The 18,228-nt window shown below is 43.4% G+C and overlaps 1 protein-coding gene across 3 annotated transcripts in view; it reads right to left on the reverse strand.

Moving 5' to 3' along the window:
• Positions 1-18,228, reverse strand: part of STAT1 (signal transducer and activator of transcription 1) — a 368,349-nt gene that overhangs the window by 47,121 nt on the left and 303,000 nt on the right. For 2 of the 3 annotated variants that reach the window (XM_075179994.1, XM_075179992.1), the window contains 2 exons: positions 11,528-11,713; positions 6,589-6,827 (listed from right to left, as the gene is read on the reverse strand). In XM_075179994.1, coding sequence (XP_075036095.1) covers positions 6,604-6,827; positions 11,528-11,713 — 410 coding nt within the window. In that variant the 3' untranslated portion in view covers positions 6,589-6,603. Of the gene's footprint in view, positions 1-6,588; positions 6,828-11,527; positions 11,714-18,228 lie in introns of those variants that run through there. The other variant, XM_075179993.1, reaches the window with a different exon arrangement.

Consider the following 18,228-nt stretch of genomic DNA (forward strand, 5'->3'; position numbering starts at 1 on the left):
TGCGATTCAGTCTCCCCATGTTAGGATGACTTTTGTCTAAGGCTTGACATTCCTTAGTGATCAAGTCTTTAATCACCTTATGTGTATGGAACACTCTAGACTTTACTTTATTGCTCGTAAAACAACACATCCTGAGGTTTGATCGGAACTGTTGGCTCCTCAATACCTAATGATTTGCTAATATGCTTAAGTATAACATTCACAGTATCCGAATTAAACATCCTGGGATTCTCTTTCACCTCAGCCTACCTGACTCCGAATACCACTCCTGAGGAGAACTGAATATTTCAGAGAACGGCCCTGGCCTCATTTCCTCCATATCTTCTGCCTTTGGAATCCTGTCCCTCTTTGTTCCCTGGTCTGGGGTCTGAAAATCCTGCAAGAATTGCTTGAATTGTTCAGGGGTCCAGGCTATTCTACTGTTTCAAGGGTGCATGACACACATAATGGATCAGTACAATCTTTCGGTAATCGGCCATCACAAGCTGCACACACACGATTTTTCACTTTACATTTCCTTTTTCCCTGCACAAGCTTCACAGAGGTACTGTAAACAATAGAAAAAAGGAACTAAGTAACCTATCAAAAAATTACACAAAAACCCCTTTCTAAGGGCTTACTTTGGAGTTTCCTTCAGCTTTTTTGGGGCGGGCTCCTGGTACATAGTGCACTTGTCCAGATGGCTGCTAGGTCCTGCAGCATACAATCACCAAGCAAACACTTAGCCTCATATAATGGTCTTCAGCTGCTCAAACAAGGTGCCTGCCTTGACATTATCAAAGTGAGTCTTTTAGCAGAATAATTATCTCACCTGTCTCATCTTGACAGGTGAGTTGGACGAGAAAATAGCGCTGTCGGGCGTCCTCCACATGCGCACGTTCTCCAAGAGCGCACCCCCGCCGGAAGTCAGTCCTGAACTCACAGTGAGAAGAGACTCGTCCCGGCAGTTGCTTCGCTGGTACTGCACACATAAACAGCCAGCTTTAGAGGAAAGCCAGAAAACCTTCTTCAAGTAAGCCCTCTCGAATAAAATAAAAAACAAAAATAAAAAAACACTACACTACCCTGTCCTACACACTCTGAGACAGGAAAGAAAGACACTGAGGAAGAGGAGGGGCTGCCTTATATAGGGCCCAGGTGGGGCAAAATCTTTCCTGTCTACACTAGCTGATCAGGGTATTAACCCATTATAAGGGCTGCCATGGAGTAGGGAAAGGAAATACCATTATTAGTTTATTTTTTATCAACTAACAAAATGCAAAATGAAAAAACAGAAGAGAAATCTAAGTCAAATAAATATCTGGTGTGACCACTCTTTGCCTTCAAAACAGCATCAATTCTTCTAGGCAGACTTGCACACAGTTTTTGAAGGAACTCAACAGGAAAGTTGTTCCAAACATCTTGAATAACTAACCAGATCATCTGTGGATATAGGCTTGCTCAAATCCTTATGTCTCTTCATGTAATCCCAGACAGACTTGATGATGTCGATTGTCACGTATAGTCCCTGTGACAGACCCAGGCCTTATATTGAGAATATCGTGCCAACCCGGTCTGTCCTTAGTGGGCCAATTTAACAACCATGGCCCACTCTGTTATTAAATGCCACCCGGTGGCCAGATCTGTTATTGCTGTGGTGTCCAGAGAGGGAGGGGGGAGGCAGCTCACAGGAAGTGTGAATCAGCTGTGGACCCTGTGACATCAAAAAGTAGTGGAAGGGGTTAAAAAGAGGAGGATCAGGACCTTATCTAAAATCAGGAGGGGGTCTCTCCCTGTTTGCTATTGTTCTAGCAACTCTGCAACACAGTCCGAATGGCACCATCACCGCAGGGGGGGAAGACCACTGATGTCATGCACTATTTCCACCCCTGTTACCACCCAAACTCTTCACACCACCAATCACAAGAGGACAATGAGTGGGGGGTTGACCCAGGGACGTGGCAAGGATCAGAGGTCTTGTGAGAAGGGACAAAAAGGAGCTGTCTGGGGGAGGGGGTTGTTGTTGGAGAATCTTGAGACAGCGAGGACTTGGACTGTTTGAGAGTAACCGTATTCTCGCAGGGCCTTAAAGGAATGCTTGAGGCAGAAGCTTCTTGACAGAGATCAGATAGTGTACCTCTAGGACTGATTCTGTTACCACTCCATTTGGAGACACTCGCAGATTCTGGGGAATTGGTGAGCCTACATCGGTAAGGAGACTAATACACAGGGTCCCACCAAGCTGGTGGAGAGTTGGCCGAGCAGCTGGGATCAGCAAGATACACAGACCCACCTTAAGGATCAGAAACCCTGGCCCACTTGGATTGTCAGCTGTGGATTTTATTACCAGGAGTTTGGGCCTGCTAGGACTCTGTGCTTGGAGGTAACCTGCTGGGGACTTTGTTGGGGACTTTTTATTTACTTGCACTGGTGATTTTCTGACACTTGATATATTTGGTGGGGGAACAAGTTTCTCCTTGGGGAGCACTGTTGTATTTTACTAAGTGTGTGCAGTTTGTTTAATAAAAGGGATTATTATTTCTTTCCTGTCTCCTTACCTGTGTGACCTGTGAACCTAGAGGACTGGGTATATAGAGAGCTACTCCCTGATTTAATATATTTTCATATATTCACACAGTCAACCAATATATCACCTCTATTTTGTCAGGAAACCTCTCCTCTCCGTCTTTACCAGTCACAACCCGCACTCAGCACAATTGTGATTGTGACTTGGAAGTGTTTACTGTATGGGGGTACACACGATTTCCGCAATCTTCCTCTCACTTATCGCACAGGTTACAGATTTGCTGAATCACCCCCGAACAGTGCTCAAACAACCACACCCACTTTGGTTTGCCACCACCTACTGAATAAGGGCTATAGGACCCCAATATAGTGCCTCACACTGGCACACAATGAGCACTCCTTGTTACACACAGTTAACAAGGCACACACCAGCAATTAAAGGGTTAACACTTAGCCCCTCAAGCCTCTATGACACAAATGTACATGCATGCACACACTCGGCTTGGTATACAGATATTTTCACAATTCTCCCCATAGGATTTAAAATTTTAGCATGGTCAAGCATTCTATCTCTTCTAGACAGGCAGTGAATTTGTTTATAGCAATAAGGACATCACTAATTAAATGTTAAGATTTAATATACAAAAAGTACAATGCTTACAGGTTACATATATAAAAAAGAAACAATAAACAATTGGCAAGCAAGCAAAAAGTTGCAAAACAGGTAAAATAAAATGGTAACATTCAGAGTATAACGTACAAACAAGGTGGTATAATCTGCGCCAAAGGAAATTGGATTCAGAATGGACAGCTTATCAATGATGACTGATTTCCCAAAAGACTGACACTCTGTCCCTTCACAACACAGAGTTTTGAACAAAATCAAATGGGACGGCATAAAATGCTTAATGGCTGATATTTTTACTTCCTTTAACCTCAGCCTTATTTTAACTATTCTTGAATAAATGACAACACCTTAGTGTAGCAAAATTAAAGGAGTTTCTTTTAAGGGTATGGTGGTGGAGAAAAGAGCAGTCATTTCGACATATGCCAGGCAAACCAGGGTGCCCCAGCTTTAACCATGGGACACCCGCAGATGGGGGATAACCAAAAACACACCCGGAGCGCACAAATCTACCACCTTACATGGGGCATTTGCCCTAGGCACTACAGAACCAGATATGGAGCACCCCACATTTAGCTACTTCACCTACCAGGAGTTTTCTAAACCCGTGCCATCGTAAAACCCTTTGACCTATCCAATTAACCACTACCGACCCAGGAAAAGAAGTGGTGTCCCTTGCTGTCGTATGCAATGCAGCCCAAAGAACATTTGATTGACCTAGCACCCAAATCAGCCGTGGGGTTCGGTGGTCTGTAAAGGCAGGAAAGCACTACAAACATTAGCATATATAAGCAACGGCATTCAAAATTTCTTAGAAATGGGAACAGAAAATGAAAAGGAAAAAGAAAAAGAGCAGGAAAGGAAGCATTGAGACTCGATGGAGACCACACATACTGAGCATCAATAGCAGCACATCATACCAGAGGTGCACATGCTCACAAAAGCTAAACAGGAAAACAAAGATGGGAGCAGAAAACACAAGCGAAGGTAAAACCATAAAACCTTGTGACGCTAAGTGCCAATCAAGCCCACTTTTTAGAAGAAAAAATGAAGAAATCCCTTTGCGCCATGCCTCCAAACAACAAGCAGCCGAAACCCTGTGTCACTGTAGCACAGAGAGTAAGTGAAGAGAAAAGTCAAGTAAGAAGAGAAGGCCGTACACGCTTATACACATTAGATTTCCACCTGCCAAGCTCCTTAATAGCCCAAACGTGCCATTAACCGCTGCGGATGTGGTGGCCCCGATTTGGAAGCAATGGGTGCCGAACTGAGAACTGTCCAGGCCTAGCGCTACCAACGTCCGCTTGAATACTACTGAAAACTGGTACCTGGTGAGGGGGGGGGTTGTCACCATGCGCTAGCCATGGGACAGCGGATTCAAGCCGCAGGCAAGCAAATTCCCTCATTGTTGCAATCGGGCAAACAGCGAAACCATCCTTTGGAACCATTGTAAAAAAAACGCCCTCTACCAAGCTTGTCTGATTTGGATCTCCTCACTTTAAAGCATACGGAAGAGGAAGATTTCACCACATGCTGTGCTAGCATACCTGACAAAGGAGCAGACCTCACATGGAAGACACCAAAGTATAACATGACAAAAGCAGCACGAAATAAAGCTATCTCATGCGCATTCCGTGCCACCTTTTAAACAGCTTTCATTCATTTTGACAAGAGAGCATCACTAATGGGCCTCCTCTGATCAGGGGGCATCAGACGAACCTCGCCTTCAACTCTTCAAGGCCCTGGAAATAACAAAAAATCTGGGGTAACCGGCCTCCCCATGCAGCCTAGCGAAGAATGATATTTCCGCCATAGTTGCTCTGGACATACCGGATTGAAACCCCTCCCAGACAAATGCTAGCATGCGCTTGTGCCAACCTTCATCAGTGCCATAACCATGGCTCCGGAAAGTGCTACTGTCGAGCCACACAAAACTTCTTCCGAGCTAGGGATGATCTGCCCAAACCCTCTATGTCGGCTTCACAATCTACCAGACATAAGCGGAACAAGGGGAACCTATAAGGGATGCCCCGGGAGCCAAAGTTCTAAAAGTATCCCATTGGCCCCTTGACAAGGAGTCCGCCAGAGCATTCTCCACACCGGGAATGTGCCGTGCCTGGAAGCAGAGGTCATAGGATACACAATGCAATATCAACCTGCCTAACAGGGTAATCACCGGAGGTGAAGCATCCCGCTGCCGATTAACAGCCTGCACACTACTCCGAGGTTATCACACCAGAAAACTATTTATTTTCCAACTAACCTGTCTGCCGAAATCTCCACAGCCGCCACTATCAGGAAGAACTCTAGGAGAACCAAGTTAGCTGTCCAGCCAGACTGCACCCATTTGCCGGGGGAAAAGGTGCAGCACACCAGTCCCAGGCAGCGTAGGTCCCAAAACCTACAACACTGGCTGCGTCCGTAAAGCGCTTGAACTCCCAGCTATACACAGGGGACGCAGGCCATAAATCTTCCAGGAACAGATCCATAACTGCCAAAGCCACAGGGATCTCGGTAGAAAGATGATACGATAGTGAGGGCACTTGAGTCTGGCCGTCGCCCACTCCAGCTTCCAACATAATACCCGCTCCATGGGTATTACCCGACAATCGAAATTGAAAAGCTCCAGTATGAATTGAGTCTGCTTCAAAGCTACTCCCGAGAACTCGAAAACTTCAGCTATCAGAGTGCGCAGTTTCCGCACCTTGTATAAGGGGAGTCAACAAAGGCCCGAGATCGTATCTATAGTGATGCCCAAGTACAACAACCATGTTTGTTGACCTTTCTTCTTCTCGTGCGCGACTGGGACACCTCATGAATGGAAAAGAGCCACTGCTGAAAACAAAATCTCTTTGCAGGCCCATGACCAGAAAATTGTCCAGGTAATGGGCGACACCATGATGGCCTGTGCCCGCATAGACATACCAGTGTTGGAAGAAATTGAAACAGTCAATGAACACACAGGAGAGTGTGCATCCCATAGTTAGGCACTTTTCCACATCTTAACCATTCTCTAGTTTGAATCCCATGAAGGGAAATGAGTCAGCAGACAAAAACCCGACTCAGAGTCGACCTTTGCCAGAAAAGCCCCAGAACCAAAGCTCCTCACCATGTCTCACACAGCTTCAAAAGATTGGTACACAACACTACAGAACTTCTCAGGGATTGCATCATTCACTGATGCACCTTGTGGGAATTACAACCTGAACTTTCCCACAGTCTACTTAGGAACCACTCCCACCGGGAGAACCACCAAGTCCGGGTCAGGGGGGATCTGAAAAGGGCCACACATACACCCCAATGCAATCTTATTGCGAACTTAGTCTGCCAAAACCTTGGAAAATAAACTGGCAGATTTCAGGTTTACTACCGCTGCCGTCTTGACAGACCCATGATAGGTAACCGGAACCTATGAAGAAACCCATCCCTTATAAAGTCCGCCCGTCGCTTCAGTGCCCGATCATCCTCGTGCGTTACAAAATGCTTGGAGGCAGTGCCCAGAGGATGCAATACTGTAGTATAACTATCAGACAACAAAGGCTGTACACATCAGTGATATCATACATATTGATCTCACCTTGCAAAACGGAACCACCCTCAGAGCCGTCAAACTTACCTTCTACTTCCGACAGCGCTGTGGTATGTTCACCACGGCTCACGGACCTGGCAAATCGGTCAACCACGGAGGCACCTTCATCTGCTGGAAGAGACATGTTACTGACAGAAGCCTGAGACAGGGAGCCACGAGATGAAGACCTCTGTCCCTACCTGCGAACCCTGTGCTGACCTGACAGATTGCTCACCATATTGCCTATCTCCCTTATCACAACTATGCCTAGAACTGCTCCTGGCCCGGAACCTATTTAAAGTGGCAATAATCCGCCTCCTGTCTACAGAGCCGCTGGCGCAAAGGTGCCTATGCTGAGGGGTTGCATCACACCCCACATCCAGAAATTGAGCGCCATCATGGGACTTAATTGAAGTGTGAACACACTCCCCTCCTTTAGCAGGGGAAACCACTTTTATTTCCAAAAGGCAGGACTGCAAACTGAGGTCTGTAGAAAGCTGGGAACCACATTCTACAGGCTACTCCCCCCAGTCTGCTGCCTGTGCTTAGGGCCTTCTAATAGTGGGGGGGAGCCACCACCCCTGCCTCATATCCATGCTGACGGGCTCCACTGCTCCCCCCCAGAAAAACCGATGCCACAAGACCTAGCGACCTGAATCACGGTAGGAGTGGAGCTCTCTTGCCGCTCAATGCACATGCTGGGGGGCATAGCCACTCCCCCCAGCTGAAGTATGGCCATGGGATCTGGGTTCCCGAGTTGCGGTGGGGGGAGCCACCCCCCCTATTGCCCCCCAAGGAAATGCGGCACTGCCACAACCCCACCGGCGTGCCCTGTGTCTGCTCACTGCTCGGGACACACCGTCACTTACAGTGCCAATGATCACTTCCGGTTGGACGGCGACAGGCCCAGGCGGATGAGTAATATCCGCCGCGGGCCGCGCTGGTGGGAAGGAGCTGAGTCCGCTCACTCTCCTGTTGGGAGAGTGGGGTAGCAGGAAATGGTAGGGGTGGGAGCCTGAACCGGATAGAGGGGAAGGGGCAAGCCGGACGGGCACTCCATACTGACAGGAGAGGGAAAAATGGAAGAGAAAAAAACGGGGGCGAAAGAGGGGTATAAAAGGGGTACCAAGGAAGAAGAATGGAGAGGGCAAAAAGAGGGAAGAGTATAGAAAGTGTGTGTCTGTAGGGGGGCTGGTAGGAGGTGAAGCAACAATAAAAGGGGACATAAACAAAAGATGGCACTAAAAAAACTGTAAGAGGAAACAGGGGAAGATAGACAGGGAGAAAGAAAGACAAAGATAAAGCAGAAAGAGAAGGAAAAGTATAGAGAAAGAGAAACTGATTGCTTTGATTTAATCATTTGGACAACTATACATGGTTAAATAAATAGTTCATTGGTTTAATGTTTGTAGAATCTTGTATTTTATATTGCTTATGAAAATTAGTAAATATATTTGATCATATACATACACTCCGCCATATTTTGTGGTAGCTATTTTGAGTTTTATAACACATGGTGGCGCACCTGTCTATACCAGTTGCTACAATATTGATTTCTAAAGGATTGGCACCCCTAAGATAGGTTGCAACACATTTTTATATATTTAAACTTATTATCAAATAGTATGTATTACTTTCTTCTTTTAAGTATAAGCACATAAGAGTTATGTTGTTTCACATTTCATGACAGAATTATAGCCATATGACATACGTTTCCCAAAGACATGTGACTACAGCTGTTCTCTGGTACCGCTTTTACCTGTAATTCCCAACCCTGGTGAGGTTTAGCCATTCAGTATGGAGTGGCACACGGATTTCCCAAAATATGAAATATGAAGGCATTTTCTTTAAAGATCATATTTCTATATACCTGCATAGAGAGCCATCCTGTGTTGCCTTTGTCTACATAACATCTCAATCTGTGAGCGGCTCCTTAGAGTCTTTCTCTGTGTCAAAAAAACTTTCCTAGGTTAGGACGCAGATCACACCAGGGGCCTTTGAAGCTGCTCAGCTTTCCCTGAAAGTGTAGCTGTTATCTTTTAACATAGAAGTGAGCAAAAGCATCAGGTAAACACAAACCAGACCCTCTAACTTCACATTTTACACCTTAGCAGCTCAATTTATCAATGCATTTATTTGATATAACATATTCACACTGCAGTTATGATTAGGCCTCATTCCCCCCAATTATGTCATTGATTAATACTTATAACTGTAATTCCTCTCTGTTCAATACACTGATAAGGCCCCCACAGAGTCCTGATCTTACTTCCAGGACTCCTTGTTCTTTTTTTCGATGGAGATAGTTCTTAATAACATTGGCTGTATGCTTGGGGTGCTTGTCCTGCTGCAGAATAAATTTGGAGCCAATCAGACGCCTCCCTTATGGTATTGCATGATGGATAAGTATCTGCCTGTATTTCTCAGAATTGAAGACACCATTAATCCTGACCAAATCCCTAACTCCATTTGCTGAAATGCAGCCCCAAACCTCCACCGTGCCTTACTGTTGCACACTGGTTTTTTTAAGGAACTCTGTACAATAATGAGTGTCTGGAGGCAAGTGTACCTAGAAGAACTGATGCTGTTTTGAAGTTCCAAGTCACAATTGCGCTGAGAGCAGGTTGTGACTGGTAAAGGCAGTTAGGAGAGGTTTCCTGACAAAATAGAGGTGATATATTGTTTGACTGTGTGAATATATGAAAAGATATTAAATCAGGGGTAGCTAGAGGGGACTATATGTGACAATCAACATCATCAAGTCTGTCTTGGATTACATGAAGAGACAGAAGGATTTGAGCAAGCCTACATCCACAGGTGATCTGGTTAGTTCTCCAAGATGTTTGGAATAACTTCGCTGCTGAGTTTCTTCAAAAACTGTGTGCAAGTCTGCCTAGAAGAATTGATGCTGTTTTGAAGGCAAAGGTGGTCACACCAAATATTGATTTGATTCAGATTTCTCTTCTGTTCATTCACTTTGCATTTTGTTAATTGATAAAAAATAAACTAATAACGGTATTTCCTTTCCCTACTCATCATCATCAACATTTATTTATATAGCGCCAGCAAATTTCATATCGCTTTACAATTGGGAACAAACATTAATAAAACAATACTGGGTAATATATACAGACAGAGAGGTAAGAGATATAAACAAACATATATTATATATACACACATATGTATAATATATGTATATATATTTATTCAGCTGTGCACCAGCTTAATGCTCAAGTCTCAGTCTGTGCTTTTAACGGGATCCATTTTGCACCTCTATGTTGCATATACATGCGTAATTCTGGCTGCACTCTGAACAATTTAAAAAAGCTTTACACAAGTGACATATGAAATAACAGTCACAATGCTGCCTTATTTTCATTATTACTTAGCATAAATCGGTGGTAGTCAGCATATCGATGCTGACTACCCCAACAACACATACCCCGACATGTTGACACCGAAGGGCTCCTTCCAGATGAGGATCGATGACAACTGATGTGGCAAGCGAATGGAAACAATCCTGATGAATGAAGAAGCTACCGCGATTTGATGATGTCACTTACATCTGCAACACTGTGATTGCTGCTAAGGGGTTAATGTAAGTATGCGCCCATGTAAAATGTACAACGCTTTGTAAAGTACATTCTACATGGGCACATACTTACAATACCCTCTTAACAGCAACAAAAACAGCGTCACTGATATAAGTGACGTCATCAAGTCGCGCCGGCTTCTTCATTCATCGGGATTGTTTCCATTCACTTGCCACATCAGTCGTCATCGATCCTCGTTGGGAAGGAGCCCTTCAGTGTCAACATGTCAGGGTAAGTATCGTGGGATTAATGAGCATCATTATACCATACCCCATCCAGCATAAATAAGGCTAAACTGAACAGCATTTAAAAGAGTACCTAAAAAAGCAGTTAATTGCAAAATACATGCTAAGCGGATTGGTAAATATATTAAAACACAAGGGGTGATGTGTGTGCTGCGTGTTCTAATGAAAAGTTAAAAACAAAGGGCCTGATGCAGAGTGGAGAGATTTGGCACATCTTTGCATTTTTTTTTTCACTGCGCATGCTAAGAAGTTGAATGTATGCAACTGCGGCTACAGACCTGAGACATTTTGAAAGAAGGGGTGTTCTAAACTAGGTAATATACAGTAAGGGTGTGTTCGAGCAATTGCTTAAGAATTCAGACTGGGGCATAGTTGTAAATATGACTGAAAATGCGGTTTGATTTGATAATGATGAGAGCACAGAAACCAGCAAATAGCTTGTAATTAGAGGTTTGCAAATGATTCTTAGATGCTTATTGGGAGTTTGTAGTTGTCAGCTACAGATGAGAATTTGCCAAGCGTGTTGTAGCAAATATACAAATAAATATTTTTTTTTTTTATGCAAAGCTGTTCCTCTTGTACTAGCTAGGTTATGCAAAATTAATGGAGGCTTTCATAGCATTTGCATTTGTAAGATGTAAAATAAAAGGTACATGTCACAAGTGTCTGCGGGGTGTATCTGCTATCAAAGGGACTAATTCAGACCTCTACGCATCTTAAAAACTCTGAATACAGCGTACATACGCATAAACTTGTGTGTGAGATTTTCAATAGTAAGTTACACTTACGATCCACTCTGAATCAGGCCCAAGGTGTTTAAAAGAGAATATTTATGTTTTTTTGTTGTTTCAATGTGAAAAACAGAAACAAGCAATGTAAAGTGGGGACCCATGACTTGAGCACCATTCAGGGCGAATGGTAGTTTTAATCCGTCACTGACTGTCCATGTCTTTAAAATATATTAGTTCAGTTAAAGATTGCATACAATTACCATCTTTAGGCCTAGAGTAAAATTTCCCAAATGCTGTATCCTTTAGTGTGCTTGGATATAAGAACTTTAGTGGATTCTCTGGAATATTTTCAGCTGCCATTACTTTATAGTTGCGGATAATGTCTGGAAAGGTAACTGCAGAAAGCTCCTTCTTTGTATATGGCTCCACAGAATGGAAAACAGGCTCTGAAATGAAACACATGTATATTTTTTAATAAAATTTCTGAAAACTGTAATATATAGGCATCACTCCTGTATCTGTACTCCTCTTGAAACATTATGTGGAATAATTTTTAAGGGCACAATTTTTTTAAATTTAATAATATACTATTGTACATTTTTTAATTTGATCATTGTGTAATATTGGAAATGGGGGAAAAAAAAGATATCAGAATCAGTTGTTCTATCCTCACTATAACTTCCCAGTGGCCTGAGTATAATCAGACAGCATAATCACTTCTACATTAACAATCCAGTTTAGATGTGAAAATCTGAAGAATGGTGTTTATTTAAGTAGTAAATAACATGGTAGACCAAGTGGTAAAACTGTACTATATAGTAGAATACAATCACAACATGAACATATATAATGCAATGCAAACATGAAAATTATGGAAAAAATGCATAATCTCTTACCATCAATGCTGTGCTAGGGGGAGATATATACTGCACCTCTTACTTCTTAGCATGCAATATCTAAAATGGTGACTAAAATGGTGACATCCTGTCATTATCCATGGTGCATTGGAAACTAACTACGGAGGCCCATAGAGTTCAGTTAAGCTGACACTAGGCTTGTCACTAGGTAGTTTACACAGGAATAAATGCATATGTAAAAACATCAATGCTGAAGGCATAACATCAGTGATACGCCCTTTTGCACAGCACATCTATTATAGAAAATATATTTTGTTTTGTTGTAGTAAGCTCATTACAGTAAATTATTCAATACAGTAATCTTATAATTCCACAAATGGAAACAATTCTAAAGATTTTAGAAAAGCACCAACAACTGATTAGCCATAATTTCTAGACACACAATGTAGCGTTTTAATGTGTGTCTAACGAAGGTCTGATCATATTATTGTATGCAGTGGTTTATCTGTGTTTGTTTTAGAGTTGTGATGATGTGGGTTGAGGGAGGGTGTACTGTGTTGTGGGGATTTAATAGTGTGTGAGGGGGTCTGTTTTGGGGATTTCAGATCAGATCAAGTAGGTGAGTATGTTGAACTTTTGGGGAGGCAGTGACCTGTCCACTCATGTGAACATATTAATAAAGATGTACGGAGACCCCTGTAATTTGACTTTGATTCTAAAATGTCTTCATGTTTTGGTTTTGGCAAAACCACCCTCATGTGTTTTGGTTTTGTATCTGGTTTTCATTAAAACTGGTCAAAAACTGATTACATCAGGTAATATTGAGCTGTTTATATTTCTACATTAGTATTTATATAATTAACATTCATTTACAGCTTATTTTGTAATGACCATCTCACAATTTTCATCAATAGTGGCCAAAGGCTGCAGCGAGCTGGCTGGCTAAAAATTAGAGTTGTTCACTGACCCCCGTGCTTTGGTTTTGGCAAAACCGTCCTCGCGTTTTTTTGTTTTGGGGCTGTATTATTTAGAAAAATTGCTAAAATATGCTAAAATCACACACACAATTTTTTTTTTTTGCTCCTACATTATTATTAACCTCAATAACACTAAAATCCAGTTATTTACAGTTAATTTTGACCACCTCACAGGTCACAATATTATTTTCAAACACTTTCGGACAAAGACTGCAGCAAGCTAGCTGGATGCTACGCGACAGAGCAACGATACAAACACACGGCAGTTTATAGCAAATCTAGTAGACATTGCCACACATCAGTAGCAGAAAAGAAAAGTGGTGCAAGATGGAATTGTCCTTGGGCCCTCCCACCCACCATTATGTTGGATCTTAAAAGGACATGCACACTTTAACAAACCAAGCACTTCAGCCACAAGGAGTGCCACTTTTGTGGCTGAAGTGCTTGGATTTTTGGGCCCACTACAAAACAAGCTAACAATGGGCTTAAGGCAGCTAAGCTAACAGTGCTATCAATGAACTCTACAGTGGCAAGATGTTGTTGTCATCATCTTCAGCCTCATCCTGACCCTCATCAGTGTGTACATCATCCTCACACAATATTAATTCATCCCCGCAGGAATCCACCAATACAGAAGTCTCTGTAACATAAATGTAAAAAATAAAAATGTAAAAAAAAAAAAAACCGCTTTTACCATTTTAAAGAAAAAAAACACATCTTTATTAAAGGTGAAACTTTACTGTAGAAAAACATAAAATTGCCAACATGCATTACACCAAAAATATTCATTCCAGCATCAGCTAGCTTCCTTCTCTCAGCTAGATCCTAGCACCTGCAATCTACACTGTCATCATTCTTACCCTCATAAGTGTGTACATCATGCTCACACAATACTAATTCCTCTCCGCGGGAATCCACTATTACAGAAGTCTCTCTACTTTGATTTAATTGCTGGTAAAGGCCTTCCTCGTAGAATTTGTAGTTCATTTTAATGAACATCATCTTTTCCTCATTTTAAGGAAGTAGCCCCCTACACCGATCGCTGACAAAGTTCCCGGCTGTGCTGAAAACTCTTTCTGAGTACACATTGGAGGGTGGGCAGCTTAGGTATTGTAAAGCGAGTTTGTACATGGGTCTCCAAATTGTCTATTTTCCTCCCAGTACGTAAAAGGACTGTCTGACGTGTCTATCTCTATGCTGTCGTTAAAATAATCCTCTACCATTCTTTGGATGTTGATAGTAGGAACAGGTGGCTTTACGGCAGAGGTGCCATGATTTTTGGGCAATTTTTTTAGACCAGACCAGATGTCAAAATGTTCTGCTGAATCATCTGCATCATCCTTGGGTCTCCTGGAAAAGCTAAGTTTTTTCCTAGCAGCAGTAGCCTGAGTAACTGAAGGGACGCCGTTGTGTCATGTACCACTTCAACTGTGAACTTGCTCACCAGGAGCTCACTGCATCTCTTGTGATCTGGGACAACTGGAAAAAAAGAGAAGACATAGCTCTTAAACCTAGGATCAAGCATATTCGCCAAAATTTAGTGATCCGATTTCAAGATTTTGATAACTCTTGTATCCTGGTGAAGTGAATAAAGTACTTGATCTACAAGTCCGACATACTTGGCGTAATTGCTTTGCTTTGTCTCCTCCTTCAATTTGTCAAGCTGCTTTTCCAAAATTCAAATTAAGGCAAAAACTTTGCTCAAGCTAGCAGTTTCTGAACTCAGTCAATAGGTGACTACTTTGAAGCACCTTGCACAACATGAAAAGTATTCTCCACTGCGCTGGACTAAAATACATTTCCCCTCCTTTCCCAATGTCATGGATTGTGGAGGTAGCGTGGGATGGCTTTTCACTGTTTCACCATCCTCAGAAGCCGGAAATGTCCCAAAATTGTTAGGGCCACAGATAGCATCTCCTGCACGTCCCTGTAAATTTTTCTAAAAGCTCTGTACCACCAAGTTGATAGTATGAACAAAACAATGAGTGTGATGGATGTCACCCTGCTGTAATGCTCTCACAATATTGGTTGCGTTATCAGAAATGACATATCCTCAGGAAAGTCAAAGCAGGATAAGCCATGCTGCAATGACATCCCTTAGTTTTTCAAACAGGTTGTCAGCAATATGCCTCTTAGTGAAGCCGGTGATACACAGAGTAGCCTGCCTTTGAAAAATCTGCCGTTGTTGGGTACATGCTGCTGCTGTTCCAGCTGCTGAAGACGATTCAGCAACCCAGTGTGCTGTCAGTCATATAATCTTTAGTTTGCCCAGTTCCGCTTTTATTATTATTATTATTAATTTTCATTTATAAGGCGCCACAAGGTGTCCGTAGCGCCGTACAGGGACAAACAAATTACAATACAATGGGATACAGCACAGTACAGTAAACAGTAAGCACAGTAACTCAATAGGCTCAATGCACAGCTAGAGAGGGCGGGGAAGGGGGAGGGAGGATCCGCAAATGACGGGGCCCAAGAAGGAGGGCGCGAAAGACAGGGAGACCCCCAGGGGGGAGGAGGGAGCGAGAGTGGACGTGGGGTGGAGCACCCTCGGGGAGAAGGGCTAAGTAGCTGGAGAGCAGAGTTAGAAGTGGTGGAAACAGGGGGAGAGATGGCCCTGCTCAGAGGAGCGTACAATCTAAGGGGAGGGGTGGACAGACAGAGAGATGGAGGCAGAAGATAAGGTAGGAAGTTAAGTGGGAGACAGAAAGGCTTTAAGAAAAAGGTGGGTTTTTAAGGCCCGTTTGAAACTGGACAGATTAGGGGAAGTTCTGATGGAGGGAGGGAGCTTGTTCCAGTGGAGGGTGGCAGCGCGGGCGAAGTCTTGGATACGCGCATGGGAGGAGGTTATAAGGGGGGAAGAGAGGCGACGGTCAGAGGCAGAACAGAGAGGGCAGGATGGAGCATGAATAGAGAGGAGGGTGGAGATGTAGGGCGCAGTGGAGTTGGCGAGGGCCTTGTAGGTGAGTGTGAGGAGCTTAAAGAGGATTCTGAAGGGGAATGGGAGCCAGTGAAGGGCTAGGTAGAGGGGGGAGACAGAAGAGGACGCTTGTCTACATATCTGTGGTTAAGTGTACAGTGGGTAGAATGGCATTTTGTAGCCCAATAATTACATTTCATCGAACCTTCTGGTAGAGGTGAGGAACTGCTTTTGTAGTAAAATGGTGCTGTAATGGAATTTGGTAACAGGGACACAGAACCTCAATTAACCATCTCAAACCAGCTGTATTTCATCCTATTGTCATTCTCCTTCCCATTCCCTCCACTTAATTTTATGATTTTGGTTCTGTCTGTTTTTCCTTTTTAATACACCATTCATACCAATTACTCTCATTGTACAATTACACTTGCAAATAAATATATGTAAAGTTACTCATATCTCTTTTTCATAGCATAAGCAGAACAATTATTTGGATTGTGATATCATTTAATGCTGAATACTTATATCAAAATGTTAAGAGATTCTCAATTGTATTTGAATTTATCAATATATGTAACCGATATTGTACGCAATGTCCTTGATATGCTACTGATTTGTCTTCACTGATTTGTCTGGAGCTAGCTGATGCTGGTATGCTTATTAATATTTTGGGTAGAACGGCATATTGGCAATTTTATGTTTTTCTACAGTAAACTTTCACCTTTATTAGAGGTTATTTTTTTAAAAAAATGTAAAAGCTTTTTATTTATTTTTATATTTTTGTTTCCTTGACTTACAACCACTATGCATTTGAACATAGGCTTTAGCAGATGACATAGAGGGATTAGTATCATGATGACTGGTGCCAGCAGCTGCTTGGTGCTCCTGGTCTTCTGTGGACTAATGTGAATCCATATCGATGGTACAGAGCAACGTAACTGGAGAGTGACAAGAACACTGCTATCAATGATTCTGTGTAACCAACGGCACTGAGACTGGAGAGTGACAAGAACAATGTGAGTGGAGACTGGAGAGTGACAACAACACTGCCACCCCTCCTGCTTCTCTATGAGCAAAGGCAGAGAGCAATGTCACTGGACACTGGACCGTGTAATCGGACGCAGGGGGACACGAAGCAGGCGGATGTCCCAAAGCAGATGTGGAGGGACTGCGCCTGACATGCTGCTTGTCCACATATCCATAGTTAACACAATGGCAGTTTCTAGGGACTGAATGATTGTGTTTAACCTCCCTGTACAGCTCAGGTAGTACTTTTCAGGAAAAATGTAAGAGAGATAAAATTTGGTAGTGTGGATACATAATCTCAACTAATCTACTAAAAACTAAAGCATTGACTGCACATCCAATGCTAACATGGCTGCCATGACTTTAGTGATCTGCTGTGCAAAAGGATGCTGCCTGTCATACTTGGCTCCTCATGCAAAATGATTGGTTCACAGATAATTTTTGTGTAAAACTATGCTTAATGGGGAGTGGCTTGGCAGAGGAAGTTAACGGACGCTTCCAAAAGATCTCAGAAAAACGAAGCCACTAAATCGCCTTCTCGGAGACCCAGACATACCTGTTGCCCCTAAGGCTGTGGTTGCCACACACAAGGTCACGAACAGAAGCTCCACAGTCCTGGAATCAGACCAACGGCACTCGCTGCCTCCCCGCCGCCCACTCTGAGGAGCCTTCAGCAGCTTACCGGGCCAGAGACATCCAGCCCGACCCGACACCTTTGGGAACCCCTGCAAAGACCGGGTTGCTTAGCTGCAGCCGATCCAAGTCCCAGTGGAACGTGCCAGCTGTTCCTGTTAGCTTTTCCGCCAGGGCTACCTTTCAGATAGCGCCATCTTGCCGCAGTGCCAGCAGCATCGCAGAGGACATCTACAAAAAACCACCGGGGCAGACAAGGGGACCACAACTGCATCGCTATCACTGGCAAGTGAGCGACCCCCCTCCTCCAATATGCCCCACTAAGGCTGATGGACAAATGCCATATACAGAGAAAGGAGGGCTAATGTGAGATACTCACAGGGCATCCGTGGCGTGGCTGACAGCACTCACAATAAGAGGCCTCAAACTGACTACCCTCTTGCTTTAGATAAAACACCTTGCTAAGAGCCAACAGGGGAAAAAACTCAAACTACCACCTGCCCTGTAGATTTGGAACTCTGACTTGCTGTGGTCCCTGTCATTCTGCA

The sequence above is a fragment of the Mixophyes fleayi genome, chromosome 7 (genome assembly GCF_038048845.1).
Source record: "Mixophyes fleayi isolate aMixFle1 chromosome 7, aMixFle1.hap1, whole genome shotgun sequence".
Taxonomy (NCBI): domain Eukaryota; kingdom Metazoa; phylum Chordata; class Amphibia; order Anura; family Limnodynastidae; genus Mixophyes; species Mixophyes fleayi.